This window comes from Ipomoea triloba, chromosome 1 (genome assembly GCF_003576645.1).
Source record: "Ipomoea triloba cultivar NCNSP0323 chromosome 1, ASM357664v1".
Taxonomy (NCBI): Eukaryota; Viridiplantae; Streptophyta; class Magnoliopsida; order Solanales; family Convolvulaceae; genus Ipomoea; species Ipomoea triloba.
In genome coordinates, this window is record NC_044916.1 from 27,345,552 (window position 1) to 27,367,555 (window position 22,004).

The 22,004-nt window shown below is 37.4% G+C and overlaps 1 protein-coding gene across 1 annotated transcript; it reads left to right on the top strand.

Annotated features, from left to right (window-relative positions):
• Window positions 1-18,205: 18,205 nt before the first annotated feature.
• On the top strand, window positions 18,206-19,661 carry LOC116013827 (peroxisomal and mitochondrial division factor 2). Its single transcript, XM_031253772.1, has 2 exons — window positions 18,206-18,323; window positions 18,449-19,661. The coding sequence occupies exon 2, from the start codon at window positions 18,455-18,457 to the stop codon at window positions 19,295-19,297; it is 843 nt and encodes a 280-aa protein (XP_031109632.1). The 5' UTR covers window positions 18,206-18,323; window positions 18,449-18,454; the 3' UTR covers window positions 19,298-19,661.
• The last annotated feature ends 2,343 nt before the right edge of the window (window positions 19,662-22,004 follow it).

Below are 22,004 nucleotides of genomic sequence, written 5' to 3' on the forward strand. Positions count from 1 at the left end.
TTGGAAATATGTATACGTGCTGCATAACTTGCAGATTACCGTGTTAAGAAAGTTCACTTTTCTGCAGTAGGTTTGATTTTGACCACTTAATTTGTCATGTTTTATGTTGTGATAGTTTCATATCTATAATATAGGTGTGGGGAATTCCATTGATGTGATCTTTTATATTTTCAGGAAAGGTACTAGTTGGAATGGCTGATGTTGAAGCAGCTATTCAGGAAAAATGTTCCAGGCTCCTCATATTCAAGTGAGTCAAGAATATATGGATTCTTCCTTCTCTTAAATTGTGCTATCTGAATTTTGACTGGTACCCACACTTGTTCAATACTAATTCTTCCTTACCCAAAATCAGTTGTTAGTTAATAAGAGAATAATATAGAGTGAGTATTTAAGTGTGTTTATTGACTTCTTGGAGCTGTACAGTTTACTATCTATACAGAGTAATGAAGGAAAATAACCACACATTCAAACTCAAGAAATCCTAGGCTAGGAGTTAATCTCTCAACCTCCTATTAATCTCTCTAACACTCTTCCTCAAGCTGGAGCATAGATATTGATCATGCCCAACTTGTTACAAATATACTCAACTCTACTTCTACCCAGCCATTTCTTAAACAAATTAGCCAATTGATCAGCACTCCGAACATGCACAACTGAGGTCATCCCCTGTTGCACTTTCTCACGAATGAAATGATAATCCACCTCAATATGCTTGGTCCCTCGTGAAATACAAGGTTATTTGTGATATGTATTGTGGCACTATTGTTACCCCACAACTTATTAAGTAACATCACTTGTATACCAACTTCCTCAAGAATATTACGCACCAAGTTACCTCGCACGTTGCGTGAGCCATAGCCCTATACTCTTACTCTGCACTAGACCGTGCTACAACATTGTGCTTCTTACTTTTCCATGCAACCAAATTACCCCCCACAAACACACAGTACCCCATAGTAGACTTCCTGTCACTTGGTGACCTAGCTCAGTCTGCATCAGAGAACGCCTCAATCCCCATGTGTCCATGGTTCGCATACAAAATCCCTTTCCTGGGAGCACTCTTCAGTTACTTTACAATCCGAACTGCCGCTTTCCAATGGGCCTATGTAGGTGACTCCATAAATCAACTTACCACACTCACAGGAAACGAGATATCCGGGTGAGTAATTGTGAAATAATTCAATTTTCCTACCAACCTTCTATATGCTTTGGATCATCAAAGGTTTCCCCTCCCCAGCTNAGGTGTCACAAGGCTTTGAGCCTAGTAACCCGGTATCTTCAAGTAAATCCAATACGTACTTCTTCTGTGAAAGGAATATTCCCGCTCCGGGACCGATTTACCTCAATGCCTAGAAAATACTTCAACAGCCCCAGATCTTTAGTTGTGCAACTCGTCTTTAAGGAAAGACTTAAGGGCACAAATCCCTTCGGCATCATCTCCTGTGATCACTATATCATTGACATACGCTATTAATAGAATACATTTATTGTCAGTATGTTTAAAAAACACAATATGATCACAACCACTCCTATTCATGCTAAATTCAACAATTGTACTACTAGACCTTTCAAACCATGCCTGCGGAGACTGCTTTAGGCCATACAACGACTTCTTCAATTTACATACTAGACTCTCCCTGAGCAACAAACGCAGGTGATTGCTCTATGTAAACCTCTTCAGTTAACTCTCTGTGTAGGAAGGCATTTTTCACATCTAATTGATAGAGAGGCCAATTATTAGCAGCAGCTAACGAGATAAAAATACGAACAGACGTTAACTTAGCCACTAGAGAAAACGTTTTTGTATAGTCAACACCATACGTTTGTGCATAGCCCTTTGCTACCAAGCGTGCTTTCAACCGAGATATAGAACCGTCAGGGTTTGTTTTGACCACATAAACCCACTTACACCCAATGGGAACCTTACCATCCAGTAGAGGAACAAGGTCCCACGTCTGGTTATCCTCGAAGGCTGCCATTTCTTCCCCCATAGCCATCTTCCATCCATCATGAGACAAGGCTTGACACAGGGTTCTTGGAATAGAGACTGAATCTAGTTGAGACAAAACCACAAGAGGACACTGACAAACAATTGTATGACACAAAAGAAGAAATAGAATGGCGACAACTTCGTTTACCTTTTCGATGAGCAATGGGAAGATCTAGGTCTGTTGATGAAGATTGTGGCAGGGGAGCAGTCACTGGTGGAGCTTGTGGAACACCAACATCTCTTGGTCGCCTAGAGTAAACTTGGGTAACTGGAGCCCTTTGAGCAGCCTGAACTAAAGACGATGGAAGGGTTATTGTACAGGTAAGGAAATCTTCTTCTGCCGTAGAAATAGAACTATACTCAAAATAAGCATGGGTACATTCATAGAATAAAGTATTTTCAAAGAAAGTGACATCCGTTGAAACCAAATAGCGGCAAAACTCAGGAGAATAACACTTATACCCTTTTTGAGTCGGAGAATACCCCAAAAGCGATTTGCGATCAAGTTTACCCTGTTGTGGACGCATATCTTGTACAAAGTGTGTACAACCAAATATTTTTTAGGGAAGGAGAAAAAACAGTTTTGATTGATTTACAATACCACATGGATTTTGGCCCTGAAGAACAGTAGAAGGAAGTCTATTGATTAGATAACATTTGTATGTATGGCATCTGACCAAAACATTTTTGGAACCTTCATTTGAAATAGTAAGGCGTGGGCCACCTCCAACAGATGGCGGTTTTTCTGTTCTGCCACACCATTCTGTTGAGGAGTACGGACACAAGAGGTTTGGTGTATCATCCCATTCTGGGCTATATAGGAAAAAAACTGGTTTTGAAAATAATCTGTTGCATTATTGCTTTTTAAAATTCGGATAACCTTATAATCTGTTGCATTATTGCTTTTTAAAATTCGGATAACCTTATTGAATGTTGCATTATTGCTTTTTAAAATTCGGATAACCTTATTGAATTGGGTTTTCACCATGGCACAAAAATTGTAGAAAATATTAAACAACTCATCTCTAAACTTCATAAGATAGAGCCATGTATATCTAGAAAAATCGTCTAAAATATCTAAAACCATTTTTAGATGTCACACGACATGGGCCCCACACATCCAAATGAACTAATTGAAACAAAGACTCTACCTTGTTATTGACTTTAGGAGGATAGGGTACACAACAGTGTTTAGCAAGCTGACAAGACTCGCATTGTAAAGGAGACGAATTCTAAACTAGGACATAACCTCATCAACGTTGACAAGGATGGGTGACCATACCGACAATGCAACTAGAACGAAGATGTACTTCTCAAGAGACCGACCCGTTCAACCTCAAAAGACGAGATCTTAGCTTGTTCCAACACATACAGGTCGTCCACCTCCTTTCCCTTACAATAATCTTCTTTGTCAACAGATCTTGAAACAAACAATAACCAAGAAAGAATGTGACACAACAATTTATGGCACGAGTAATTTGGCTTATTGAGGGCAAATTAAATGGAAATTGGTGAATGTATAACACAGAGCGGTAAAGCATGAATGGCACCAGCATTGCCTTTATTGAAACGTTTATGTTGGTTTTACGACTGCACTAGAACCGTTTCGGCTGGCTAACACTACCGTATAAGTCTATAGAAATGGAAAACACTTATACTTGCATTAAATTTAGAGCCCTTACATTGTGACCCCAGAGGGGTACTTATACAAGAATAATAGGCTTAAGTAAAGAAATATGTAGGAATCGTGGCAAAAATAGCTTTAGAAAGGTTGTCAGGGCTATCTAAACCGCCACAGTAGTTGCTAAAATCTGGAATAGGAAAGGATCTCCAAAAATCTCCATAAATGTTGATTCCGTAGGTCACAGCCTTTCGCGGCGCACCTGGTCGAGCGTTGCTTCCCGACTAGCTGCGCAACTTGGGCAACTTCAGTCATTCGACCTAGGCCCCGAGTCGGTAAGGACTGGTTAGTCAGCGTGTTCCAGATACCGGGTCTCTTCGGGTCGGTTACCCCAATCGGGTGTATCCATCACTAATCCCTCACTTTCTCAAGCAAGAGGCAACTCAGGAAAATAATTCTCCAGATGAACCTCTCGCGGCGCACTGCTCAAGAGCAGGCAGTCGGCGCCTTGTCAATCTTGCAGTGTAGCTGAACACAATATTGCCTCNCAATGCGGCGTAATCATTGTGCCTCCTTGATTTTAGTCGATTACCTTTTTTGAAGAATAACCGTCCGATCTCTTCCCGCACTGCTACTCCTCTAAATATCATTCTCTTTTCCCCCTTTCTTCCTTTCAGTTTTCTTCCTCCCTGAATGCCATTGCTCCGTTTTTCAGCCATCTCATTTCTTCTCCAATCATCCCCCTTCGCTGTCCATCCACCCGTCGCCTTCTCCTCTTAAAGGTCAGATTCTTTTCTTATTCTCCTTTCGTCAAACTTCTTTTGGTCCTTCTTGCAATGTCGTCTTCCGTCCTTTCGTCTCCATCTTCGTCCCCTCGTCGCCAGGGCGATACTATTTTTTCGGCAGCCTCCTCTTCTTCTCGCCCGGTGACCGCCACTCAAACCATTTCCTTTGCCCGGATAATCGATAGAGATTAGGCTACTTTGAAAACTTGGAGTGGCCGGTCATCCCCTGCTCTTCCCTTTCTGCTATCGACTATAACCACGCTCGCCGATTGACTTAAAGTTTAGGCACCTAATTGACTTTTCCTTTAACGTTTGAGGGTGTATTTGATCTTTTTCCCGCTAAACTTATGAGCATAGGAATATAGGATTTGGCATTGGCAACCACGTTACTGAGACCCATATATCTGTACAGTGAAGAGGATATGTCAAAAGAGGTAATTTTGTCCCAGAAGAGGTTTGGGTGTGTAGACAGAGTTTACATAAAAGCAGGTGAAGATAAGAGTGGAAACAAAGATGTTGAGCAGTGGATGATACAAAGGAACCCTCCAAACGAAGTGATAGAGATTGCATGGGGTGACCACATGGTGATGATGTCTAGGCCTCTTCAGCTTTTCCTTCATCTTCTCTCCATTGCTCACACTTATCATTAAAACATTAAATAGTGTCTGATGATATGTTTGGTAAATTGGTATGTCTTATGCGTACGTGTTCTTGTAGAGGCAAAGGATTTGTACTCACTCTTAATATTTGTCAATTCAAATAAATGTGTGGCAACATCTAAAACATTCCATGTTGTTTGTTGAGTAAACAAAAGAATATATGGAATAAAATAATAGAAGCTGCTGAATTGTGCACACTATCAAGTAGTGACCAATTTGGTCTCACAAGGGATCTGTTAACTTTGAGCATAATCTTCAAACTACTGTTACTGAGTTTCAAACCTTATCTCTTTCCCAAATACTGCCTACTGAATCAGTGAACTAAGTTTCGTGCGTATCGCATATCTTGAATCAAATTTCTTAAATTGGTAAACCGTCATGCAGAAGATAGATCAACTCAATTTAGATCAAAATTTGAAGCAGAACATGGATCAACTTAATCTTTTAGAGATGGTATATTATGTACATTTTGTAATAAATAAATTTTATAGTGTTATACGTAACAATATTATAAATTTACTTTATACTTAATTAGTGACTAGTCAAAATAATTATTTAAGACGGTCTTAAATTTTATTTTATTTTTACGGTGTTTGAATGCACAACTAGAGAGTTATGGATGCACGACATTTAGTATAGGAATGCACGGCATTCTGTATAGGAATGCACAACTTCTAATAAGACTGATTTACCCCTAACATATATTTTATAATATTTTAAAGGGATTAGTTTACTTAATCCGCGCGATTTGTTCATTTTAATCTCAGCTTTGCATCATTCTAATTTAATGGTCTAGATTAGTCATCATGTTCTCACATTAAGGGTAGTTCTCGTGGGAGTACCTAAAACTTTAGATCGACACACCTTAAATTTCAACAAAAACACACCTTAAATTCTCATTGAAGAACTGACGCACCTTAAGCAATGAAACCACGCATCTAAAGAAGGAAAATCGTGCACTTTAAGAACGAAAATCACGCACCTTAACTACGCACTTTAAATTTGACCAATATAGAAAAATACCAAATTGCCACCACGTTTTTTTTTAAAAATAATTGTTAATACTGGACGTTGATTTTAGTACGATCAATAGCTCTCATCTCACTACACAATCGCACCTGAGTACACCATCCGCATTTGAGTCGTGTGTGTGTGTGTGAGAGAGAGAGAGAGAGAGAGAGAGGGTTCAGGGTTTTAGGTGAGAACAAGTTCCTATGTCAAAAGTAAGGACTTGTCAAAAGTAAGGACTTGTCTAATATATCTATTATTTAAGTAAATCAACAATTGAGAATTGCTGAAAAAGTGAAGATTCCTTAATAGAGGATGATGTAAAGTTTTCTCCTCTGTCCAGACTGACAGAAAATGAAGCTCAACTTCTTTTTCCTCCATCAACATCGATAGAGAAGTCTGACTTATCCTCAGTAAAGAATAATTTTTAAAGAAGTTAGTACATGTGGGAGTCCAAAACATTTTATTTTATAATTAAAAAATATTTTTGACATATCAAATAATATGTGTCAGTGTTAATCTTTGTGTGATTATGTTAACCTTGATAGGGAATATCCTTCAGGGATCGGGATCAGTAAGATCAGTCGAACCGAATGCATGGCTGCACTGGAACCCAGGCCGACCTGATTCGACCGGTAAAGATGCACTTCTCGACTATCCTTGTGAGCCGACCTAAGTGGCGTGAAGAACAACTCGCCCCACGTGCACAGTCCTAATTCCGCTCGACCAGGGGCCGGTGCATGCGCTCCACGTGCCTACCATGCCGAGGACTTATAATTTGTCCCCTAGCTACACTATACATGAAGAAGGAACTTTTGGCTATTTTCTAATAGTTAAAGAGAGCTCGGGAATCTCTAGCACACTGTTACGTTACTCGAGCTTAGTACCTCACTAAACCTGATTTTAGCCTACGTATTCTAGGTCGAACAAACCTCATCGTAGCATACTTTCTTATACGGTCAGTATTTACTCTATCAGGTTCTATTTTTGAAGGTGCATTGTGCTAAAGTGCTAAAATTGCAGTGAAGCACACCAGGAGAGTAGTTTCAATCAATAATTCATTTCCTGCGGAAGTGGCAACAAGAGAAAACATGGATCACGCTAATTAATAGAATTTTGTGTTGTAAAAATTATGCTTGGATACTATGTTTTTTTTTTGGAGAAAATGCTTTGGTACTATTTAGTTAGAGCGTTTCCTCTAAAATTGCTATTGCACCAGTTAATTTTATAAAAAATTATGCTACATGTCATAGTTATGCATTTTTGAAATATTTATTTTTTTTAAAAAAATGATAATATATATGCTAGGATACCGAATAATACTTGATAAATTCTCTTCAAAAAAAAAAAAAAGGAATAAGGGTCAAATAGACCACACTACACACAAAACTACAATTATGTCATCGAACTCCAAAAGATTGCAATTGAGTCCTTAAACTACACAAACTCATGCAATTAAGTCCAAATTGACCTATTTACCTATTATTGTGTTGACGTGGCGGTTAAATATTTTAAAATATTTTTTTTTATATAATTTTAATTAAAATAATTAAATAATAATAATAATAATAATAATTAAAAAATAATTAAAAAAAATAAAACAGAACTACCTGAGACGCGGAATCGGCTCCGGCAGTCTTCGTCCCCAGCCATGGAGACGTAGACCTTCGTCTCCATTGCCAGCCAGCCTTTGTCTCCCTGGCAGTGGAGACGAAGGCTGCCGGAGACGATCCGTCTATGACAGTTCTTCTGTTTTTTTTTTTAAATTATTTAATTAAAATTATTTAAAAATTTATTTTAAAAATTGATAGACGCCACGTCATCACAATTATAGGTAAACATGTCAATTTAGACTTAATTGCATGTGTTTGTGTAGTTTAGGGACCCAATTGCATTATTTTTGAGTTCGATAGTCTAATTGTAGTTTTGTGTGTAATTCAGTGGCTTATTTGGCCCTTATTCAAAAAATATATATATATATATATTAAACATTGAACTTTTCCCGCAAAGTACCTATGGTAACTAAGAACGGTAAAAGTTGAGGACTATTAGATTATAGAGGATTTCTAGGACTCACATTAGCCATTGATCTCATAAAATTAATGGGTAGATTTAGGTATTTTTTTAATTACTTGTTTTATTAAATCAGACAATTTTTCGTGTGTATATCAGGGTTTGAGGGTAGTTTTGTCTTTGTCAAGGGGTTTTAATTTTGGTACAACAGATTTTTCGAATTCCAAAACGAGGCAAATTATCGACTCTTCGGTTTCTTCTTGTTTTTGGAGAGTAATTTCATTGGCTGAGTTCGGCGGTTTCTTCGACGGTCTGTGGCAGCTTCTCGGCGATTGAGCGTGAGGATACACCGGCGCAGCGATGGCAGAGAGCAGTGGATCTCGACTTCGTTTGGAGAGGTCTGCTAGGGTGGCTGGTCGAGGTAGGTTATTATTTTTTTAAAAAAAATTCCGGATGCTAGGGTTGCGGGTTTGGTCCGGCGACATTGGTGTGTTGGTGCGGCGAGGGATGGGGTGGGAGGGTAGGGTTTCATGTGGCTGGTTTGTAGTTGTGGTTGTGGTGGGCGGGTTGTTTCCGGGGNTCGTAGCATACTTTCTTATACGGTCAGTATTTACTCTATCAGGTTCTATTTTTGAAGGTGCATTGTGCTAAAGTGCTAAAATTGCAGTGAAGCACACCAGGAGAGTAGTTTCAATCAATAATTCATTTCCTGCGGAAGTGGCAACAAGAGAAAACATGGATCACGCTAATTAATAGAATTTTGTGTTGTAAAAATTATGCTTGGATACTATGTTTTTTTTTTGGAGAAAATGCTTTGGTACTATTTAGTTAGAGCGTTTCCTCTAAAATTGCTATTGCACCAGTTAATTTTATAAAAAATTATGCTACATGTCATAGTTATGCATTTTTGAAATATTTATTTTTTTTAAAAAAATGATAATATATATGCTAGGATACCGAATAATACTTGATAAATTCTCTTCAAAAAAAAAAAAAAGGAATAAGGGTCAAATAGACCACACTACACACAAAACTACAATTATGTCATCGAACTCCAAAAGATTGCAATTGAGTCCTTAAACTACACAAACTCATGCAATTAAGTCCAAATTGACCTATTTACCTATTATTGTGTTGACGTGGCGGTTAAATATTTTAAAATATTTTTTTTTATATAATTTTAATTAAAATAATTAAATAATAATAATAATAATAATAATTAAAAAATAATTAAAAAAAATAAAACAGAACTACCTGAGACGCGGAATCGGCTCCGGCAGTCTTCGTCCCCAGCCATGGAGACGTAGACCTTCGTCTCCATTGCCAGCCAGCCTTTGTCTCCCTGGCAGTGGAGACGAAGGCTGCCGGAGACGATCCGTCTATGACAGTTCTTCTGTTTTTTTTTTTAAATTATTTAATTAAAATTATTTAAAAATTTATTTTAAAAATTGATAGACGCCACGTCATCACAATTATAGGTAAACATGTCAATTTAGACTTAATTGCATGTGTTTGTGTAGTTTAGGGACCCAATTGCATTATTTTTGAGTTCGATAGTCTAATTGTAGTTTTGTGTGTAATTCAGTGGCTTATTTGGCCCTTATTCAAAAAATATATATATATATATATTAAACATTGAACTTTTCCCGCAAAGTACCTATGGTAACTAAGAACGGTAAAAGTTGAGGACTATTAGATTATAGAGGATTTCTAGGACTCACATTAGCCATTGATCTCATAAAATTAATGGGTAGATTTAGGTATTTTTTTAATTACTTGTTTTATTAAATCAGACAATTTTTCGTGTGTATATCAGGGTTTGAGGGTAGTTTTGTCTTTGTCAAGGGGTTTTAATTTTGGTACAACAGATTTTTCGAATTCCAAAACGAGGCAAATTATCGACTCTTCGGTTTCTTCTTGTTTTTGGAGAGTAATTTCATTGGCTGAGTTCGGCGGTTTCTTCGACGGTCTGTGGCAGCTTCTCGGCGATTGAGCGTGAGGATACACCGGCGCAGCGATGGCAGAGAGCAGTGGATCTCGACTTCGTTTGGAGAGGTCTGCTAGGGTGGCTGGTCGAGGTAGGTTATTATTTTTTTAAAAAAAATTCCGGATGCTAGGGTTGCGGGTTTGGTCCGGCGACATTGGTGTGTTGGTGCGGCGAGGGATGGGGTGGGAGGGTAGGGTTTCATGTGGCTGGTTTGTAGTTGTGGTTGTGGTGGGCGGGTTGTTTCCGGGGTGAGTGTTAATTTTTTTTTAAAAAAAAATCGCCCCACAGGTTGGGGGTTTGGTCCAGCGACATTGATGTGTTGGTGCAGTGGGGGATGGGGTGGGAGAGTAGGGTTGCATGTGGCTGTTTTTTGTTGTGGTGGTGGTGGGCGGGTTGTTTCCCGCGGCATGCTGCTCCGGTGCAGCAGGGTGGTGGTGGTAGGGTTTGTGGGTATTTTTTTGGGATTTTTTTTTTCGAATTATTATTATTATTATTATTATTATTGGTTTCAGTGTGTTAGGATTGATGTTTTTTTTTTTTTTTTTTTTTTTGTAGTTTTTTGTTAGTTTTTTTTCGGCTTTTAGGTGTAAATGGCTACATGCTGCTGTATTTTGTGGGCTTTTGTTTTTTTTTTTCTTTTTCTTTTTCTTTTTCTTTCCGTATTCAATTTTTTCTTGCTTCCATGTTATCTGATTTCAGTAATTTTACATATAATAGAGCTTCTTTCACTGATGTTTTTAATCCAACCAATATAAACAGAACTGTGTTCTGGTATACTACAAGGAATAAACATCATGATTGACTTAACTTCATATGACCATATATGTGCAAAAATATTGGACATTTTACATTTTTGAAATCCATGTCGTCTTTAGCTATGCGAGTCTGGAACCAATTTTTTTGTCATGCTATTATTATATTGACAATTTCAAGCTTGATGAATAGATTTTCTCTACTATGTGAACTTAACAAGGTATTACTACTTTGACAGAATAATGGTCTGAACAGTAAAGCCATCTATATGTATTTATGTTGGAGCAAATACCAATTTTTGTCACAAGACTATTAGGAAAATGACAAATTTGGTCCACATGTTTAATTTCTACCAATTTTGGTCCACGACTATTGTTTTAGTACCAATTTTGGTCCCACGACTACTGCTTTAGTGCCAAAATTCATCGTACCAATCACCCATTCGTTTAAAATGTGCAGAAATTTAAAAATTTTTAAGGTATTTTCGTCATTTTCAACTCAATATTCCAATTTAAGCATGAATAAAGAGATTTACGCCTTAAGATCGGTCATAATTCACATTTCTCCTCCTCAAATTAAGGTAAAATGAGGAAGAAAACTACAAATTTTGATCGATCTTAGGATTTAAATCCATTTATTCATGTTCAAATTGGGATATTATGTTGAAAATAACGAAAACACCCTTAACAATTTTAGATTTTTGCACATTTTAAATAGATGGATGACCGACGCGATAAATTTTGGCACTAAAACAATAGTCGTAGATGAAAATTGGTACTAAAACTATAATCGTGGGACCAAAATTGGTAGAAATTAAACATGTGGACAAATATTAACATTTTGCTAATAGTCGTGGGACCAAAATTGGTATTTGCTCATTTATGTTGTAAGGATATGTGCTAGTTTATATATTTTTTTCAATTTGAAATTTAGATTACATGTATTACTGACCCAAATTATACGGATTCTAGTTTTAGTTTCTCGGTGTAAGTAGTTGCACTTAGAAGTTGATTCGCTTGTTCTTTATACTGGTGCCCTTTAAGTTTTCTGTTTCGATAAATCGAAGAATTATACCCTCCTAAGTTCTAAATCATTGTTACTGGTGGGCATGTATCTACTCTAAGTTACAGACCCTCCTCTCCATTTTCCCGCTGTTTTTTTCTCAAGGGAAGATATAGATATTGTATGGATTGATGAAATTGAAATAAATTTACATTCAGGTAACCTGGATTTCCATTTGTTGTAACTATCTCAGACCCTTACATTTTTACACTTACAATGACAAGTCAAACGAACTAGTTTTGTCCGAGGAGAATTTATGCATCAGTTGCTAAAGTGTTCATAATATTAGGTGAAGATAAGGATGTTAGCCAGGATTTTCAAGAATGGATGACTCCAAAGGAATCCTCCAAATGAAGTGAGAGAGATTGCAGGGTCTGATCACATGGCGATGGATCTCTAGGCCTGTCGAGCTTTTTGTTAATCTTCTCAGCATTGCTGACATGTATTGGCAAATTATATCATGGAACTTTCATGGTTCACATTATTTGTGTACTAAAAGTTCATTATTTGGTATACTATCAAATAATAGGCATATAGTACACAAATAATGTACATTAAAAAATGAACCTAATGTATTTAAAATACACTTTTATTATATTAAAAACTAGTGTTTTACCCGTGCGATGCACGGACAAAATTATATTATTATGAATTTAAATAGAAAATTTTAAAAATATATATAAATATTCTAAAATGTACAATATAATAATATAGTTGTAATTTAGTTGTAATTTCATATATTTGGTTAAGTATCATTTTCATAGCATATAAAATTTAAATTTAAATTTTGTATAATTAATATAGTCTCTAATAAATCATGTACACATTTAGATAAATTTATAGAAAAAAAAATTTACATAATTAATTTCATTTATGCCTAAGTGTATTTCATATATATTATAATTTTAAGAATATGAATAATAACTAAGAAAAATATATTTTAAAAAAAAGATGCAAATTTTAATTTTTGTATTACTAAATTTAAATTCAAATTGGATGCATTTCCTTAATGATTGTATAATACGTCGTATATGCAAATAATATTTATTATTATGTATATAGGCAAATTCTATAATATATATATCTAAATTCGAATCAAATGAAGTTATTTCAATTTTAATTTTTTAATTGAAATTCAAAACAAATAAAAAAAATTTAAAATATATATAATATTAAAATATTAAATTAAATATATTATTTCAATTATATGTATAAAAAAAATTTTGGTAAATTTTGGTAGAATTGTATATACCAAATTTAATATGTAGTAAATAAGGTGATTGGTGTTAATTAAGTTGATTAGCGTGTAGTATTTATTTTTATATAATAGCTATAGTAATACAGAAAGTATGTAGATTTATATAGAATGACGTGTATTAGTTTAGACAATGAATAAAGTAAATTATGAAAATTACGGTATAATAATAATATATTTAGTATAATATAATAGAAGTAAGATTATATTAGGAAGATTAAGTGTAACAAATATGGGTCAATTAAGTTTAGAAAAAATTATAATAATCCCCAACACAAATTAGGGTATAGTAATATATTTATTTAGTACAGTACAATATAATAGAAGAGTAAGATTATATTAGGAAGATTAATATTTATTTAAAATATTTAAATATTAATTCTAAATTATCACATTCTATTTTTAATAAAACATTTTTTTTTTGTATGTATAGATTAAAACTATCTAAAGAGATTTAGAATTGGGGGACAACAAACCAATGAAATATAACATATATTTATTAATTATATTAAATATAAACTAATATTTTATGTAATAATTTTAAAAGTACTTAAATATTATACCATAATATGGTCATTAATTATGACACAATTATCAAAATAGACATATATAACCAAGTTAGTAACATTCTGTATTATTCAATTATTCAAAGTACAGATGAGTGATAAAATATTTATATAATGTTATTCCATATATAATGTAACGGTATGAATTATAACAAAAAAAATCTCTTTGTTTTTATAATTATATATCCATCTACGTTCTTTCAAAAAAAAAACTTTTTTTATGAATAATTGAAAATGATTTTGTGATGATATACATTTGTGACACTATTTAGATTTTGTTTTATGCAATTTTATCATGCTCATTTAGTTTTTTTTTTTTTGGTGGGGGAAGGGATCTGAGGATCCCTTAAAGCTATTGCCGTCTACACGAAGCAATCCCTTGTGCGTCCCGAGTCAGTAGCGTGCTCAGTCCGTCAGGGGGGTGTTCTAACAGAGTCGTACCCCAAGCTGATTGTTGTCCGAGGTTTGCAAGGAAGTCAGCGCACTGGTTCCCTTCCCGTAGGGTGTGTTTAAGTCTAAACTCCTGGAAGTGGCGTGTAAGGACCTTACAGTCCGCAACTAAAGTGGAATCAAGATTACCGTCATCAGAGTTGTTATCAATGACGCTCACTAAGGCCTTGGAATCGGACTCCGCAATGAGATGAGTGAAGCCACGGTGGATGGCAACGATCAAGCCCTCCCAAAAACCCCAAAGTTCAGCTCTGAAGCTAGAGGTGCGACCGATGTTCGCCGTGAACCCAACGATCCACCTCCCTCTATGATCCCGAATTAAACCACCTGCACTGGCTAGGCCTGAGTTAGATTTCCCTGCACCGTCTGAGTTCATCTTAACATAGTCCAGTTGTGGAGGTGACCAAAGGACCCATGTTTGCCGTGCGTGTAAGGGACCTGTGTGTTTGAGAAGGATTCTGTGAGACTCCTTTGCTTCCCTATTCGTCTTGATAATAATGTCATTCGCCGAGCCATGGATACTATTGAAGACAAGATTGTTGCGAGCTTTCCACATGTTCCATAAGAAATAGGGGAAAACCGTGTTCCATTTGCCTCCATCGGCTGTCGTGTGCGTCATGCAGGCCTTCATCATCTAGTCGGTGAGAGGTAGGTGGAAGCTTGTCATGAATGCCGCCGGTGCTGACGCCGCCTCCCAGCATTCCTTTGCAAAATCACATTGGCGGAGGAGGTGGTCAATGGATTCGTCGTGTGCACCGCATCTAGGGCAATCTGCATTTGAAGATAGACCCCGTCGGTAGCGTTCAGCATTAGTAAGAAGGCCATTTACCGCCACTTTCCAAACGAACAGTTTAACTCTTTCGACACAAGTGATCTTCCAAATCCAAGCATGGGAGTCCTCCGCTCCGTCATTCCCTGAAATAAAGGAGAAAGCCGAAGCAACCGAAACTAAACCAGAATTTGAATGGGGCCAAGTTAGTTTATCTACCTGGTTGTGAGAAATTGGTAAAGCAATTGCCCAAATTTCGTCCACTATATCAGGTGGAAGGACATCGTTCAGGGCTTGGGTGTTCCAAGTGTTACAAGGAGTGATGAAATGATCTACCATAGTGTGGACGGGAGTGGTGACACCACCATTTGGAACATCATCCGCAAGAGGCCGGTCACCCTCCCACCAATCTCCCCAAAAATTGATAGATTTGCCATCACTCACTCGCCACTTTAGACCTTTGGTGAGTATATCTCTACCTTTCAGGATACTACGCCATCCCCACGAAGCGTTCGAGCAGGTCGTGAGCTGTAGAAAATCACTCTGTTTGACGTATTTATCTTTCATTGCTTGTACCCAGAGTTTATCTTGATTAGACCACAGCTGCCACGCCATTTTGGTGAGGGAGGCCATGTTGAAGTCTCGGGCTTTTCTAAGACCCAACCCACCTACCTCCCGAGGTCTGCAGATGTCCGACCAGTTGATCGTGTGGATCTTTCTTGTGTTATCATCATGCCCCCACAAAAAATTCCTGCAAACTCTGTCAATGTCAGTACACGTACTTACCGAAAAGGCAAGCGACTGCATGGAATATGTTGGGACCGACGCAAGCGAGGACTGCACAAGAATTCTCCTTCCCGCCATGCTGAGGGCGCTGGCTTTCTAAGTTGCGAGCTTCTTGCGCATTTTATCCACCACATAAGAAAAGGTGTGGCGAGAAACACACCTTTGAAGGATAGGCATTCCAAGGTAGTGCCCCATGTTAGCTGCAATAGGAATATTTAAAATATCCTTGATACGGCTTCTGAGCCCTGCATTTAGATTAGGAGAACAGAAAGTGGTAGATTTTGCCAAGTTAACAATGAGGCCCGAAGCTGCACTAAAGTTGTTGAGGCACTCAACCATGGTCGTGGCCTGTCTCTCCGACACTTCTCCGAAGAGCATAAGATCATCTGCAAAGAAAAGGTGAGAAATGTCAATCCCTCCCCTTGAGATTTTAATCGGTTTCCAGGTACCTGTTGCAACTTTATTGTGGATGTCATACGCAAGTCTTTCCATCACCAAATTAAACAAATACGGAGCAAGAGGGTCACCTTGGTGGAGGCCACGACCCGGCTTAAAAGCTGAAAGGCGACCCCCATTCCACAGAATGCAAAGGTCACTTTCACGAAGAGAGAAGAGTAAAAGATCAATGATACTTCTCGGAAATCTGAACCTAACTAAAGTGTCTTCAAGAAAAGACCAAGAGACACTATCATAAGCTTTGTGAAGGTCCACCTTGACAATCATAAAACCTTTTTTACCTTTTTTAGAAGACATGGTATGAATCACCTCTTGCATGAGGATGACATTGTCCATCGTGGAACGACCCGGTAGAAAGCTATTCTGGTGCGGCCCAATTAATTTGCACATGATAGGCCGCAATATGTTGACCAGGACTTTCGAAATAACTTTAAAGGCTACATTCAGCAGGGTGATAGGTCTAAAGTCAACTGTAGTCTCAGGGACCTCCTTTTTTGGAATAAGAGTCATGAAGGCCTTCAGTAGAGAGTTATTAACCATGCCACTAAACAGGGCCTGATTTACCATTTTTGTCAACGAGGGGCCCACCTCACTCCAGAAATGTTGATAGAAGATCGCTGGAACCCCATCCGGTCCCGGACTCCCATATTTCTTCATACCAAAGACCGCCTTTCTTACTTCTTCCAGGGGTGCCTGGCGACACAGACCCATCGCCTGGGTAGGTGTTATGGTGTGTTCCTCTGCCACTGGGGTTAGGACAGCCGCGTCGTTTGTTTCCACCCTGCAAAAAAGGGAAGTAAAAAAGAATGTGAGAGCTCAGGGAAGGATGATTGTCCGTCCAAGATCTGTTAATCTTGAGGAATCTGATCCTATTCTTATTTTTCTGATCACTGCAGCATTCTGATAGAATCGGGTGTTGCGGTCACCATCTTTGATCCAATCCATCCTAGATTTCTGAAACCAAAACGCTTCCTCTTGGTCCAGCACTTCATTGAGATCATTAATGAGGTACCTTTCCCGTTTTTGGAGATCGCGAGACACTGTGAAATCACTCCTGTTTTGAATGTTCTGAATATCCGTGATAAGTTTCTGCTTTCTTTTAAAGATGTTGCCAAACTCATTGCCGTTCTAAAGCAGGCTTTTACGGGTCACCGTAGAGATGATGTCTGTAAACGACTGGGTGGTATTGCTCAGGGCCTCTTTCCAAATGAGATTATAGTCATCTCTATTAAGCCAAGCCGCCTCAAATCTGATGGGTCTCGAACTCCTGTTCGGTGGTTGACCCACTTCTTCCACAAACAAGATGGGATTGTGGTCCAAATAGAGGCGAGGTAAGACCAACACTTTAGCTTCGGGGAAGGCTAATTGAGCTTCAATGTTCCAAAAGAGTATGTCCAGTTTCCTCATTTGAATCACTCTATTCCCCACCAATCTATGCCAAGTAAATTTAGGTCCTGAAGCTCCTGGATCCAAGAGGTTGCAGTCCCCGAAGGCTTCAGAAAAACGTTGGAATTGGTTGGTGTTGGAGTTAGCGCTCCCCCACTGTTCCTCAATACCTGCAATATCATTAAAATCCCCTAAAACGAGCCAAGGGATCTAAATGGTTCCCGAAAGGGATTTACAATGGTCCCAAAACCTGCACTTAGCCAAAAGGTTAGGTCTAACGTACGCGAAGGTAATGAAACAATTCTTTGAAGGCCGATTCACTCTGGTGTGAATGGCTTGAGAATTGTGACTAATAATCTCAAGGTCAATATGACCCTGTTTCCAAAAAAAGAAGAAGACCACCTGCAAACCCAATAGGGTTAACCAGAAAATGGTTATTAAACGCCCTAGGCGCCAGGTGCGTACGGGGCGCCTAACGTTTTTTGCAACCATGATTTTGATCGGTTATATTTAGTGAAAATATGACTCAAATACATGGTGCTAATAATTTGCTCCAACAAAAAGAAAAAAAAATTAGAATATTTGGGTCCCACACCACCTTTGCAGCTTTGCCACGTGCTACACACTATCCTCCCAGAAGCATCCATTACCGTTCATTCCTATGATCACTGAAATCGCCACTTAGAAAGATTCGTTTATTCTTATTTTCACCAAGATAAAGGAAAAACCCTAATCCCATCTCGCATTCTATTCGGTCATCGATATCCCATAACGAAGGTGATTCTTACTTTGTGCTTCTTCCCTTTCAAGATTTTACGAAAAATTCGCTTTAGGAAAAATATGTTAGTAATTTTCTTTCCTTTTGATTAATCGTGCCAGTGTGTATTTTATTGATTTTGTAGTTGATTATGGCGGATGAGTCGGCAACCAACGGAGATGTATTCATTGGCGATGCTGAGATCGGCGCAAATGATGACTCCCAATCGGAATCGAAGACCTCTGTGCTGAGCCAGAAGCTTGCTGCATCGGAGAAGGAGAACCGGGAGTTGGTTCGTGAGAACGAGGTCGTGAAGGAGATAGAGGAGAAACTGAAGAAGACAATTGAGAAGCTTGAGAGCGAGAGAGCCGAGTTGCGGAAGAAAGTGGAGAAGTCAGGGACGGAGAATAGGGCTTTGGGATCGGTGGCTGCTCGAGCTTCTGAACTCGAGGGAGAGGTGGTTCGGTTGCAGCATGATCTGATCACCGCCACGAATGGCTTGGCAGAAGCTAATTCTGAGGTTTCACAGTTGAAGGCAGCATTGGACGGGCTGAAAACTAGTGAGGAAGAGAAGAGATTGAAACTTGAAGCGGTTGAGGGGGAAAGGAATCTGTTAATTGAAAAATTGACAAAACTGGAGAGCAGTGAGAATGATCACAGGGCTGAGATGGAAGCAAAGGAGCAGGTGAACAGAGTTTTAACAAAGAAAATTCAGGATTTAGTGAATGCCTCCCTTTTGGCTAAGGGGTTGGATAAGGAGAAGGAGGAGCTGAGGAAGAGGTTGGATGAACTAGAGAAGATGAAAACAGAATTGGAGGAAAAGTTGGAGGAGAAGGAAAGGTTGATTACTGAAAAAACTGTTCATGGCAGTGTCAATGGGATTAAAGATTGTCATCCTGGACTTAAAATGGAGTGGCCTGTTATAGCAGGATCTGCTGTTGCTACTATAGCTGCAGTATCTGTTGTGTTTTACCTGCATCAGAGGAAAGCATAGACCCATTGACCAATTAACTTTGGAAGATGAGGTTTTTTGTCTAACCAAGTTTTGAAAGACAGTTTTGATAGTATCATGATTATTTTTGGCTTTAGTATCTACTATTTAGGTCATCATTTTACTTGATTGTACTAGATTGAAGTGTTATTTTTGGTTGACTAGTAATAATCAGATATACTTTGGATGCTAAACTGTACTGGATTGCATAAAACATTTTCCAGTTAGCATTTGAATCTTTTGATTGACCTACAAAACTTCTGTTTGTAGTTTGGGATTATCATACACCTGTTTAAGGGTATGGTTAATGTTTGATGTGATTCTAGTGAAAGATCTTAGATGGTATGGATGAATTATGGTGTAGTGATCTGATGGTTCTTCCAATTCTTATCTTACAATATACTTTCATGTTTGATTGCTGAAGAGTTTCTGGTCTTGTGTGGTATCTCCACTTGGATGGCTACATTAGAAACTAAAGTAGAAGTTAGTGAAGTGCACTAACATATGGAAATTTGATGTGATTTATGTCCTGTTATTTTGTTTTTTTATCAATGGTATACATTTGCAGCACTATTTTCTCTAGCTGTTTCTTAGTAAATAAAGTTCAGTTTGAGATGACTTATGCCCTTAGCCAAGGCTACCCTTTAGATACTTTGCTTCATTATTTGTAGGTTTCTAAACTAGCAAGATAGTTCTGTTTTCTATTCTCTAATTTTTTGAAAAATTGGAGAAATTCTCTAGTATTGTTAATATCATGGTTGCAGTAGGCGCTAGTCGGGCGGTATACTAGCGCCTAAAACAAAAAATTAATTCATGTGTGTGGGTGTATGTCATATATTATATTATATATATTATATATATATACATATATCTCTTACTTCTCTTACTTATATAAATAAATAAATTTAAATATATACAAATATAATAATAAAATTAACAAGGCCGACTCGCTCGAGTTAACTCGGCTAACTCTGCCGAGTTGGGCGAGTTAACTCGGCCAAATTCGGCCTAGTCGGCCGCCATGATTTTCATCATCATAGTGATAATTATCACTGCTGTGCGCACTATCATTTAAATTTTTTATAGTCTCACAATCACCTTAGATCTTCATTATGAAGATTAGCGGCATCTAACAAATTCTCATTGACATCATCCTTGCTCATCTATTTGATATTCTTTTGTAATGAATTTCTCAAGAGGTTCCTTTTGAGATTGAGTTAGTTGCTCAATTCTTCTTTATCTTTTGTTTTTACGTTTATCAGATCTAGATGAATAATTTCTAGAAAACATAAATATAAAATTCTAAGAAAAAAATTTTGTTTAAAATCTTTATCAATAAATAATTTATCAAGAAACAAACTCTTAAATATATTATTCAATATTTAAAATTATTAAGACAATTAGCCATATCAATAAATAATAATTGTGAAATATCAAATAATATGTAATCGTCACTTGTGAGAATCAAACTTGAATTCTTCCAAAATTTCTCCCCACAAAGATAGCTCACTTGCCATTTGAGCTATCATAGTGGGTTAATATTAAGGCTATTGATTATGTATATTTTATTGAATGATATGTTTATTCTTTTATATACTACCGTGCATTAATGATCCAATGTTTTATACTTAATGTTATTACGGTATTGAAAATCAATAATGTACATAATTATGGTATTGAAATTACTAATGTACAGAACTGTATAATAGAATACACATAAACACTCAATAGTATACACAAAATTAAATATAACGAGAATTGGACGGACGGAACGGTGTCCATCATGCGTCAACTCCCACGATCTTTTTTGGAGAAAAACACACTCCTCGAAAAGAAAAGAGGTGAAGAAACAAGGTGAAGAAACAGACCACAACCTCCTAACGATCACACATTATTTGAAGTAGATTAATTGCCTTTGAGTTCTTCAAAGCTTGTTGGATCTTCTTTGCTGGGCCATAGTAATTGGGCTTTATGGAATCTTGGAGTTTGGTCCGATAAGATATCATTTTATTCATTGGAACTAATTTATACGATTATACTCCATTTAACATTGAGTTTTATTACATGTATACTCTCAAATTTTACTCTATTTTTTTATTTCATAATGCGACAATCAAGAATATGATATTTTCATTATGTGGGTCTCAGAAAAAGTTCGTGCTATGCTTAATGTCACGGACCCGTTTTCCCCTAACGACGTCAAGTGCGGCCTTCCACACTTTGATTCCACTCTTTAATGGTTTGTTGGATTCCTTCTTGGATGGTTTACAAACGAGCCCCATGAGGGGTATTTATACACATTCCACCTCCTCAATGTATGGTGGAGATTTATTAGATCCTACGGCTAAGGTTTATTCTCTAGAATCCTCCTTAACTCTCTTTACACACTTAAGGATTCCATAATATTCTAGAATGCCCTATGGTTCTCTACTACTCCTAGACTTATGTATATGACTCTAAATCATTCTAACAACTATGGGAAGCTATATACAACTCCTAGAAAAGTTCGGAAGGATGTAGCAAACCTCGACAAAGTGTCCCACGCGTCTCGAAAATGTGTAGAAAAGTGTCTCGCGCGTTACATTAAGTACTCATACCAGGTGATAACTATTATATTTACAATGAGAATAACTCCTCATTCCCTAGAGTTATTTTCGGGCTATAAATATTATTTACGAGAATAAAAATCATTAACCAACAATTGAATAGG

What these genes read in the sequence shown, in the direction of transcription:
- LOC116013827 (XM_031253772.1), top strand. Translation starts at nt 18,455, where the DNA reads ATGGCGGATGAGTCGGCAACCAACGGAGATGTATTCATTGGCGATGCT.